General features: G+C 44.0%; 1 protein-coding gene across 1 annotated transcript in view; it reads left to right on the plus strand.

Annotated features, from left to right (window-relative positions):
* The window catches only part of PPIP5K2 (diphosphoinositol pentakisphosphate kinase 2), a 203,929-nt gene that overhangs the window by 108,058 nt on the left and 83,310 nt on the right, over positions 1 to 12,561 (plus strand). The window contains exons 17-18 of the mRNA XM_054986269.1: positions 4,268 to 4,450; positions 7,347 to 7,488. Of these exons, the coding sequence (XP_054842244.1) occupies positions 4,268 to 4,450; positions 7,347 to 7,488 (325 nt within the window). The remainder of the gene's footprint in view (positions 1 to 4,267; positions 4,451 to 7,346; positions 7,489 to 12,561) is intronic.

Below are 12,561 nucleotides of genomic sequence, written 5' to 3' on the forward strand. Positions count from 1 at the left end.
TGCTACAGGACAATGTGGTTCACCACCACAATCTGAGCACTCAAGTTCAAGATTTATTGCATTGGGCCAAAGGCTATTGCAAATGATAAAACAGTAGCAAAATTATAAGCGACGATACAGATAAAATATACAATACAAGCTGAATAGAACACTATAAAAGTTACAGTATTGTGCTTACAGCCTATTGACAGCCCTGTGCTGTCATGACCTTCCCTCGAATTTTCCCTGCTGCAAGGGCAAAAAGAGCGACCTTATACAAGGTCTCTGGGTCCACATCTGCTAATACGGCAATAATGTTTTCATTATCTTGATTGGAGCCTAAACTGGCTAGGATTGGTCTTAGGAATTTCTTTCTAGGGGATGTGTAGAGTAGGCAGTGTAGCAGATAGTGACACAAGTCTTCTGGCTCAGAGCCTCCACACAAGCAGAGACACTGAGCAACTGGAATCTTGATATAACGACCTTCAAGCATAGCTGTTTGCATTGACTGAAAACGATTGAGGGAGGGCTACACGTAGTTTGCTAATTGAAATCTTAACTAGATATTGTGCCCTTGTATGATCTAGTTTGATTAATTTGAACCAAGGTGAGGATTTATTTTCTTGTATAACTCACTTGTCAAGGACAGCATCTTGTGTGTATATTTGCTCCCTACTGTTGAAATCAGCCTAGGAAGGCCCGAAGATTACATCTGGGAGGTTGTATGTTTGAAGAATACTGTTATATTTCAATTGTCATTTAGGGTCTTTCCAGCTGGCTAAGAAACAGATGCTTGAAAGATGGTCTGCAGGGGCAATCTGAGCACTCTGAAACTGACAGCCTGGTTCATTTATCCCCCGGACTGAATTTCTCCACCGCAGTCCAGAAGGCCCTCTTGGAAGCTAGGAAACCATCCACCAAGAAATCATAGTTAGCCAAATGGAAGATTTTCTCTTTGGGCCACAGGCAACAACTTGAACCCAGCCTCTGCCTCATTACCATCTGGTCTGCACTATTTGGTCCAGCTTAAGGATCAAGGTTTGACTAATTCCCCCATTAAGGTCCATCTAGCGGCCATTTTGGCCTACCATGATAATATAAAAGGGGAAATCTCTCTTTGCCTGACCACACCGCAAGTCCTTCCTCAAAATTTTAGCAAACTTATATCCACCAGCGTGTATGCTTATTCTACGGTGGAATCTCTCCTTGGTTCTCACTTCACTTGTGTATAAAACTTTCAAGCCCCTAGCTGTCTGCTCCCTTAAGGTTCTAACAGCTAGTACAGCCTTTCTAGTGGCTATAATCTCAGCTAGGAGGTTGATGTAGTTGCAAACCCTGAGACATGACCCTTTTTTCATTAAGATGTTCACAGATAAGGTGGTCCTGCATCCAAGCCTCCCTTTTCTGCTGAATGTCATCTCCGCTTTTCACTTAAATCAGGACATTGTTTTACTGGTATTTTTCTTGACTCCTACGACAGACACAGAGAGACTTTTTCACACCCTTGATGTTAAATGTACTTTGTGCTTCTACTAGGACAGGGCAGCTCCTATCAGAAAGGACCCCAATCTCTTTCTCTTGTTTAAAGGGCCCAAAAAGGGTATGAAGGTCACCAGACAGACCATTTCAAATTGGATAATTTGGCTTATTAAGGATTGTTTTAATCAGTCTAAACAATCATGCCCATTGCACATAAGAGTGCAGTCTACAAGGGTGTCATGGGGCTCAGTGAAGGTGAGGACTCCTTGGGCGAAGAGGAGCCTTGTGTAACCAGCCAAGCCAGCTCCAATACAGCAGAAGCCAGCAATCAGGAGGAACAGCTGCTGGCAGATCAGAGTCCACGGTCAGCAGCTGAGCCAGAAGCCCCAACACCCTTCAGCCTCAACACCACTGGTGAAGCCCAGCTGGCAGTTACCCAAAGCCCTCAGTCAGCAGATGATCCAGCAGCACCACTGCCCTCCAGTTCTAACACCACTGGTGAAGCACTGTCAAGAACACCCAAACCTCCAGCTTCACCCAGAGAGCACCATAGACAAAAGCAACGAGTCGAGCTGCAAGACAGGCGGCAAAGTGCACACCTCCTGGCCAGACGCCAGCTGTTTGTTGAGAGTGATGAGGAAGTAAGCACAGGATAGTTCCCAAGCAGCTGGCTGCCAGCCCAGTCTATCTATAAAAGCCTGCCACAGACAGCCAGGAGGCGTGGAAGCAACACGTCAAAATCCTGTTCCTGCTGCAACCATTCCACTGAACCTGGCCTTGCCGTTGCTGTACTATTGTGACCTTTGGACCATGCCTTGACTCTGCTTTTGCCTAGCCCTCGGAACTTGCTGTTAACTGATTTTTGGACTGCCTGACCTTGCTATCTGGACTCTGGAATGGACTCTGACCTCGCTACTGGACCAGCCCACAACAAAGGGTTCAATCCACCTCGTTAGCCTCCAACTTCAGCATCCCTCTAGGGGAATTATGTAAGGCAGCAACCTGGTCTATGCCATCCGCGTTCATCAAGTATTATGCCATTGACGTAGATTCCAGAAAGGATGCAGCTGTGGGTAAGGCCGTCTTCACGTGATCCCATGTCAAAGACTGTGACAGACCTGTGCGCCTACATGCACCAGTGGACACAGATGGTCATCAAGAGGGGATTCAGCCAACTAACGATGCAGTTCCTGTACCTGCACTGTATGGGGGACCAGTCGACAATGCAGCCAATAGCGGTCGCTAAGCCCATGACTGTGTAATGCTCCACAACATCACTGTCCGACAGCAGCTTCCACTGCCCCCAATGGAGGGACCAAGGGAGGACCCCTGGCCTGGGACAAGGACCCCGCTAGCAACAAAGTGGAGTAACAAGTGCACAGCTGAGCATGAATGGGTAAAGGGGCACCTTTGGCATGGTGGCTGCTGAATGGGGAGCTTATGCTATGACACCAGGGAGGCCCGTTACTGGTTCGCGGACCCTACGGCACCACTGGGGGCACCAAGCTGCCCCACTGGGGCTTGCAACACTGTCTCATGCCAGCATTGTGCGGTCTGCTGGACAGGGCCAGCCTCCCTCACCTGGCTGCACATACATGGGTGTGAGGTGGCTTCCCTTCCCAATTCCAATCCTCTGGCTGCCACCAAGGATCTCTTTATGCAGATTTGAGGGCCATCCTGGGGATAACCGCTCTTGGTAATGAGCCCTGGGGAGGTGCTTGTGCAAATCTCGGTCTGGCAGCTGCTGCAGCCACTTCGTATTCTCCCCCTGCTGTTGGCCAGCTTCCCTGCGCTGGGACAGAAGGGCCAATTGGGTGCTGGGAAGGGACTCAATTGGCGTAGTGGTGTGAGTGGGTTAGTCACTGCAGTAGTCTCATTCTGTGCTTCGCTGGGCCACTTGGACGAGGCCAGGCATGGAGGGAGGTTGACTTTTCCCTCACAATGGGGGGCTATAGGCTATGCTACCTTTTTTTGAGGTGTAAGTTTGCATTGCTTCTTGAGGCTTAGGGAGTGGAATAAATCATGTCCTGCTCCCTGTCACAGGGAGTTACACCCACGCCCAGTAGCTGTGGCTGAGTGCCGGCAGGGGACCTAGGTGGAGCAGCGCCAGGCTGTTGCACCATTGTGGGGGGAGAGGATCATGACGGCGTATGTCTAGGATATGCCATCATGACTCGTAGTCAACTTTCTGGGTGCTTTTGTGCCCCCCGCCCCCAGATTGGGTTGTCAGTGTTCTAATTCTTCTTGACTTTCTCAGGATACTGTCTTCACAATCAGTACAACTTGTTGAGGATACTGTGTGCTTAATATCATTTTTCTAATATTTATTGAAACAGTAGCCTTAAGCAATTCAGATAATGAATTCTACCTATCTTTTGTGAGGTCTACAGAGCCATTGTGCTCAAATAGCACATTCAAGTAGTTCCATGTACTAAAGAATCTTTGGACTTAAATTGCTAGTACAGAAGGTCTTCCTTTCTCTAGCTTATCACAATCCCCTTTTGAGACAGAGGGGATAGAGAGATTAGAAATTGAGACCAGAAATGGCATATGGTTTTACAGTTTGCGCTTAAAAATAAAATCCATATATACCCAAAAATTCTATTGAGCAGAACTCTTGGATCCTGATCAAAATATTTGATTTTTAAAATATAACCAATGTTCTCTTTGCAGTATTTCATTGCTTTTATACTTGAAGTAACTTTAAAGATATTGAAATATTAGAGGCAGAAGGTATGGTATCATAAAAAGTACGTGTTTTTCGTTTAAGGCTTTTTCATTTTCTACTCACAAATTTTGTTCTTTCCAGGGACTGCTTGCGCTGGAAGGAGAGCTCACTCCTATCCTTGTACAGATGGTAAAAAGCGCTAATATGAATGGTCTACTTGACAGTGATAGTGACTCTCTTAGCAGCTGCCAGCATCGTGTGAAGGCACGACTTCATGAAATACTACAGAGAGACAGAGACTTCACTTCTGAAGACTATGAAAAGGTTAGAAGATAGCCTACAAGAATAGTATGTAGTGCTCCAAGTGCAAAAATGAGTTTTTAAAATCTGAAAGTTGATGACATATCTATTACTTTTAATACACAGCTGTAATTACATGTTTTGCAGTATGTGAACAAATTAAATCATTTGGAAACATGGATTATAAAAAAATCTGAAGAGGATAATGTATGGTTTCATTATTTACAGGTGTTTTGGAAACCTAAGGGTTTTTTTTTTTTGAAAATTTTTTTATTGGATTAGACATCATTATATTTCATACTTCATACAATCAATTTCCTTTACCTATCTTTATTCTAACCCCTCCCTTTCCCCCCCCCCTTTTGGTTGACTTCCAACAGTTTTCCAACCCCTTGTCCCTTTTCCCCCTACTCCTATCAAACTTATTTTGTCCCTTGTATATATTCTTTCACTCTCTTCTAGACTTCACTATATCAACTAAATATTACATTTCTGGCATATCATCTTTACTGGTGTCCATTTAACTTATACTCTATATTACTTATGTAATTTCTCCATTATATAGCTATCTATCAATAATAATTGATCAGTTTAACCCAAATTTCTTAATATGACTATAAACACCATATACCTTCAGCATAAGTTAATCAATTTAACTTAACTTCTATATACTTGTTCTATTTTGACTATATGTTTTCTCCATTATACAATTGTCTGTCAAAAATGAAATTACTACTTAATATAATAATCCACTAAAATAATTGCCTAGAAATTCTCATTTAACTCCCTAATCCCCGGTAAAGTCACCCTCCTCTTGCTTTATTACATTTCAATAGTTTTCAAACTGCCACAGTTCTCCTCCCACCTCCCATTTTTTCACCAAATATTGTTTCAGCTTCTCCCAGTCCGTGTTAAACTGTCCTGGATCAAGGTCTCTCAATTTTCTTGTCATTTTGTCCATTTCCGCCATGTACAGCAATTTGTAAATCCAGTCCTCGATAGTTGGCACTTCTTGCACTTTCCACTTTTGCGCATACAAAAGTCTAGCCGCTGCTGTCATATAAAATAACAATGTCCTATATTGTGCTGGAATGCTCTCCATTCCCAAGTTCAGCAGCAGGAGTTCTGGGTTCTTATTTATTTGAAATTGTAAAATCTCACTTATCTCTTTTATTATTTCCCCCCAGTACTTCCTAGCTACCTCACAAGTCCACCACATGTGATACAAAGATCCTTCATGTTTCTTGCATTTCCAGCATTTATTAGACATATTCGAGTTCCCTAGCGCAATTTTCTTTGGTGTCAAGTACCAACGATAAATCATTTTATAGACATTCTCTTTAATATTGGTACATGTCGTGATCACCTTTCTTCACTTCTGCCAGCTTATTTTTTACTGTCTCTTTAACCTCTTTAACCTCTTTCACCAACTCCGGTTTCATGTCTTTGAGCTCCTTAATCACTTCTAAAAGTTTTTTATCCAAATTCTCTATTGCCGATTGCCACTCTTTTTTCGACATCGTGGGACTTGCTTTGGCTCGCTCCCACGAGTCCGCTCTCTTCCTTAGCTCCGTGGCGTTTAATTTAATGTCCTTTTAATTTAAATGTCCCGATCTTTCCAAAAAAAACCTTTAAGTAGTCCAAAATGTCGGGCGTCTTTTCTCTATGGTTTCTCTATGATTTTTGTAATCCAATATGGCTTACTTCCTCTTTCGCTGAAGCCGTGGCTCTTCCCCTTTCAAAGATGGCGATTCCCTTCTTCCTGCCCTCCGGCAAGGGCCGCTTCTCTCCAGCAACTCTATCGTTGTTACGTACTTCTTGTTTCCCGACTTCCCACAGCAATTCTCGCGATGGTGAAACTTTCTCACAGCCTGCTATCTCCTTATAACCACAGGTATTCAAAACAATAGTCCAATTTCTTTAATAACTTCGTTTAACTTAGTCCTTTTTCTAATATGAATCTTGCCGGGTCCTCCCCTCCTTATACTGAGTCTGTTGCAGTTTAAAAGTCTACTTTAATTCTTCTTTACTTTAAGTAATCTGTCCAGTTTCAAGAGATAATGATCTTTACCTTCTCATTCACTTTCCGTGGGTTGTAATCGCTGTTTCAATCTTAGATTCCCATCCACTCTTCTTTCCCCTGTTGAAGCTTGGGCATGTAGGTCTTATGCCAACCGCATTGGCACCAGGACTACCGCAGAGATTATAGCCGACCTGTCTTAGGGTGGGACCTCAAGGGTCGGGAGAGGATCCGTTGCGTAGGACCCCCCCCTCGCCCGAGATCAACGCGCCCTGAGGTGCTTGAGCGTTCTATGCCTGTTCTCTGCCTGAGAACAGTTGGCCGCGGGCTTTGTTTTGCCCCGCCGGCAACTTAAACGGCAGCCCGGTCAGCTCCACGATTAGAGCTGCGTTAGACCTCCATGGATCCCAAACCGGAAGTCTCGTTTTGGAAACCTAAGGTTGATGTGTGTTTCCAGTTCTGGTTTGGAGGGAAAATTTAGTTTGTAGAAACCATTGTTTGCCCAAATTGAAGCTGTGGTTGCATATCAAGGAGTGAATGAGGAAACTGGAGCACAAAAGGAAAAGGGGTCATACAATCCCTAGAGCTGGCTGTTCTATCTGAACCAAGATACTGTGTTAAAAATAGTATGTAGTTGTTAGACTTAAAATGTTCATATTATATATTGATGAGAAAAACACCTAATGAATTAGTTAAACAGAATCAGGTACTCTATTGAACTATGTTCAAAGTACTCTAGAGTCACTTATATTATGTACTTCTTCAGGGATTAAATCAGCAAAGTATTTTGAGTTTCAAATGGTGTATTAATACTCTGCTTATGTTCAAGCAGCAGTTTTTAATGAAAACATAAGGTGACATAAAAATCATTTTTAACTCTCTTTTTGTCTGGTACTTCAGCTTACACCATCTGGCAGCATTTCTGTGATAAAATCAATGCAAGAGATAAAAAATCCTGTTAAGACATGTGACAAGGTATATTCCTTGATTCAGAGTTTGACATCTCAGATCAGACAACGAATGGAAGATCCTAAGTCTGCAGGTATTTATTTTAAGCAGTCTGTAATATTTTGAATGGATAATATTTAGCCAATACCGAGCTACTATAAACAGTATGTCTGAATTAACTAAGTTTAGCTTTAGCACACATTTCCATACGAAAAATCTGGTTGAAATCAGTATCAAACTCAGGAAGTAAAATAGTTAATCGAAATATATTTACAGCAATTTATTTGTGCAATATTTGCAGGACAGTATTCAAAAAGTCATTTTAGACACATATAAGAGCTTTTTTCCTTTGAGCCACAAATCCTGATATCCTATAAAAAACTGTTTAAAGTCTCCTCTGTTTCCAAGAAGATTTGCAATATGGCAAGTTCATTTTGAGATTCACAGACCTATAATAGAGTTGGCTTGGCACCAGATTTTCTTGCTTCTTGTAGCTAGCCATCTATGCAGCATGACTTTCTTATTCCTGTGATTCCCATATTGCTGAGCGACACACACTTCTTTTTTTTAATAAGTGATGTATGGGTCCCCTAAACCAGACTCACTTTCCCTGCAGCCACACAGCTGAAGACTGGGGTGTAGGGGGAGGAGAGGCTCCTGCTTTTCCATTTTCTGAGCTGAAATAGCCCAGAACGGGAGTTATTTGCCCCATTTTGGAGTTGCATGTGTAGTATTCTGAGCATGTGTAGCTCCAAAATGAGGCAAATAACTTACTCGTCTCACCATTTCAGCTTGGAAAAATGACAAGTGGGAGAAGTCAGGAGCCCCTCTTCCAACCATGCTGCTGTTCTAATCTGAATTGGACCTCTGGTATTTTTAAAAAATAGTTCACTGCAACTGTTGCATGGCTGCAGTGAAAGTGAATTGAAGACAAGGAACCCAGACCTGACTAATTAAAAAACATAGTGTGTAGTTCAACCCTTAGTGTGGGAGACTGAATGGCTGGAGGTAATGTATGTAGAGATCAGGCTAATGAGTATATTGAGAGTTCTTTTTTGCTTGAACTCATGCCCTATACTCCCACTCCCAGCTCATTTAATTTAATTTATTCAATTTATAGTCCGCCCTCCCCATACCAGTGGGCTCAGAGCGGATCACAACAAAGCTTAAAAACACACTACACAATTAATCAATATTACCATTAAAAACATAAATAGTACATATCATTCATTTAAAAATATACTACATCTATATAAGTATAAAAACAGAGCATAGCAGCATGTTAGACGCTTAGCTTTCACCATCTGTAGAGCATTTTTCAGCAAAATATGTGAGAGATGGGAGGTGACATTGAACGGGAGGGCATATAGTTTAACCCCCCACTGGGGGGGGCACCACCTAGCATCAACCATATGCTTGGTGGAACAGCTCCGTCTTGCAGGCCCGGCGAAATGCTAACAGGTCCTGCTGAGCCCTGGTCTCGTAAGACAGAGCGTTCCGCCAGGCGGGCCTCCCTAGGGCCAGGAATCTCTAATAGATGTTTATCGCTCGAGCGAAGGGTCCTCTGGGGCTCATATTCCTGTGTCAAATATGTAAAACCAGAGGACCCTCGAGCGAAGGGTCCTCTGGGGCTCATATTCCTGTGTCAGATATGTAAAACCATTGATGCTGCCAGCATCTCAGTTGTTTACTATGATGTTGAATACGCTTATTTACGCCAAAGAACCCAAATATAATCTGGGGAGTAACCTGATAATATGAATACAGTGAGATATAGGTGGGCAGAGCATTTAGAAGAATCCTAAGCACGGACTTATGATGAAAAAGTGGGAGCTGATTTATTATAAAAGGAAATAATAATAGATAGAAAAGTCTAAAAATGCAATCAAGTAATAAAATTAAGCATTTTCACAGAGGCTGGCACGACACAGACATACTTTCAGGTTGAGTCTTTTGTTCAAGCCATTTCAAGACAGAGAATGTCCCTTTTCACCCAGAACAAAGATGCTAGTGGGAAACTAGAGAAGTCAAGATATATGTTTTTGAAGATTCATGTAAATAAAGATGAAACAAGTTCTCATCTTTAAGGACCTTTCACATATCTCTGTGGGCAGGATGGAAGGAAATCCCTTAAGATAACTGACAACTCTCAAAAAAGTTAATAATAATAACAATAACATTTGATTTATATACCGCCCTTCAGGATGACTTAACACGCACTCAGAGCAGTTTACAAAGTATGTTACTATTATCCCCACAACAAAACACTCTGTGAGGTGGATGGGGCTGAGAGAGCTAGAAGCTGTGACTGACCCAAGGTCACCCAGCTGGCTTCAAGTGGAGGAGTGAGGAATCAAACCCGGCTCTCCAGATAAGAGTCCCGCGCTCTTAACCACTACACCAAACTGGCTCAAGTTAACATGATGTTTAAATGAGGAAGGACTTTGAGCATATATTGATAGTGATAGATAAAGGAAATTATTCACTGATGCCTTAGCAAACAGACTGCTAGAAATTAGGGTAAACTTTGACCTATATACAAAAAGAGGATTATTAAAATCAGATGACTAAACCTTTAAAATTCAGCTAGCCTGAGAGTAACTTGAATTTTGCTTCCTGAGGTATGGCTTTCTTGAGTGATTAATTTTGCTACAGAAGTAATCACACTCTTAATCAAGAGGCTGCTAAGGTTGAGAAGCAGTTTCTATACAGTGCACAGATATGGGGTTGGAATGAACATCTGATCTGGACCCTGGAATCTATCCAAAATCTGTTAAAGAGAATTCCAGCTTTGCCTTGCAGCACTTCAGCAGCTTTAGTGAGGGTTGAACTTGGGTTAGTTTCTATCACAGCCCATTTGCACTTGGCCTTATTTAGATTTTGCAAAAAGTAAAGGAATCTTTTCACTTTCCTGCTCTTATGGCAAAGCAATGCACTGCTGCATTCAGTCTCAGTGAGAAAGGCGGACTATAAATGAAATTAAATAAATAAATATTCTCCATCATTATTCTCCTTGCCTGATCTCAATACGAGACTGGCTCTTTAAGATTGATGCTGTGTTGGACAGAAGTCCAGCTCTCTCTGTTCCAAATTTTCTCCCTGGTTTAAGTGGGACCATGGCAGAGCCTCTTATTTGACCAAAATCACCTTTCCTAGTCTTAGAATGGTGTTTACTTCTCTGATGTTTCAAACCATGGCCTCAGCCATTCTAGGTGGTCCTTATACACAAATACTGATTGCTGCCTGTTTTTTTGTATTTGTGGAGCTTCAGTCCTTGAAGACCTTCCACTCTATATTTTGTTCTGAGCTTTGTACACAAAGCCCAGAAATAAATGTCTTTGAGAAATCTTAAAAGCATTAATTCTTAATTAATTCTTCCCCTTTCCGATTTGGATCCATATGTCTCTTACAGAGTAGCACAGTTCACCCTGGTAGCTAAGAAACTTTGGGCTTAAGCTGTGCTTTGGTTGATACTCCTTCACCTGTGTTTAACGAAGGTGCTAACTAGAGATGGGCACGGAACAAAAAAGAACTGAACCACATGATCCATAGTATTCCACGGAACGTCGAACCACGAACTTCCACCCTTTTCCCAGTTCGTGGTTCATTGTTCCGTGGCATTTCAATCACCCTGCACCGGCTGCTGAAGCCGGTGCAGGGCATTTGAAACAGACAGCCCTTTGTTTTGCTGCCTGGTAGCAGAATAAAGAAGCTGTCATTTCACAGACCCCGTGCTGGAACCAGTGGGGGGGGGGTCTGTGAAATGACAGCTTCTTTCTCCTGCTGCCGGGGCTGTCAGTTTTACAGACCCTGCACTGTTCCAGCACTGGGTCTGTGAAACTGACAAACTGACAGCCCGGGCAGCAGGAGAAAGAGGCTGTCATTTCACAGACCCCCCCCCACTGGTTCCAGCACGGGGTCTGTGCAACTGACAACCCGTTTCTCCTGCTGCCCGGGTTGTCCGTTTCACAACCCCATGCTGTGGGTCTGTAAAACAGACCGCCTGGGCAGCAGGAGAAATGGGCTGTCAGTTTCACAGACCCCGTGCCAGTTTCAGCCCATCAGCTGAACCCCACACAGGGTCTGTGAAACTGACAGCCCCTTTCTCCTGCGCAGGAGCTATCAGTTTTACAGAACCCGCGCTGAGTTCAGCCGATGGGCTGAAACTGGCGCAGGGTCTGTGAAAATCCAAACTCGGCTACAGAACGGCTGCAAAAATTCGTTTGTTGCGTAAACACACGATCGTCGTCCTACTTCTGTGCAGCCCCACATTGGGGACTGCGCAGGCGCAGGCCAGCCGCGGAGAGATTCTAGCTCTTTGAATCTGTTAAAGGGGACGCTCGGCTCGCGTTCCCGCCAAAACGCGACTCTTCTGAGCGAGCGTCCCCGTCATCCCCTCAGTTCCTTTTTCGCCGCCATACGAGAGAGGTTCTTTCTACTCAGCTTCGTGTCAACTACTGCTGTTCCGTTGGTTAGTTGTCTTCGTGGATTTCGCGCAGATATACTTTTAACAACACAGTATATCTGCCTGCCGCGATGTCTCAGTCATCTTTATTCAAGAAGTGTCAACGCTGCGACACTAAAATGACCCACACTGATGGGCACGATCTTTGCCTCTTCTGTCTGGGTGAGTCCCACATCGTGGAGCGCTGTGCGGTGTGCCAGTCGTTCACCCCGAAGGCGCGGAATGACAGAAAGGCCAGACTGAGGGCTTTCCTCTGGGAGAAGAATCTCCTCCCTCCCAAGGCATCGGAGATGCCGGGTAAGGAGTCCCGCTCGACCGCTCCTTCCCTGTCTCCAGCTGTTCCGAAGCCCTCGGATCCGATCCCGGATCTGTCTGTAGCCTCCACCTCAAAGGCTCCCTTAAGTTCCGAGTCTACGGCTCCGAGGAAGAAGCGGGCAACCTCCGTTCCACCCGAGGCTGATGGGACTGTTTCGGAGCCCCCACCCAAAAAGCCCAAGGTGCATTCGAAGCACAAGAAACGTGCTTCATCTGTGGCCATTACTCGCCGGGGTGATGCTTCCCCCGCGCCTGTACTAATTGAGGAGGAGGTTGAAGGATTCCTCTGTACCCCATCTCCGCCTCGCACGCCTCCACCGGTCATGCCAGAAGAGTATGTGGACATACCGGGTTTCTCGGAACAGGGTCTAGCGTTCGAGCAATCCC

The sequence above is a fragment of the Eublepharis macularius genome, chromosome 8 (genome assembly GCF_028583425.1).
Source record: "Eublepharis macularius isolate TG4126 chromosome 8, MPM_Emac_v1.0, whole genome shotgun sequence".
Classification (NCBI taxonomy): domain Eukaryota; kingdom Metazoa; phylum Chordata; class Lepidosauria; order Squamata; family Eublepharidae; genus Eublepharis; species Eublepharis macularius.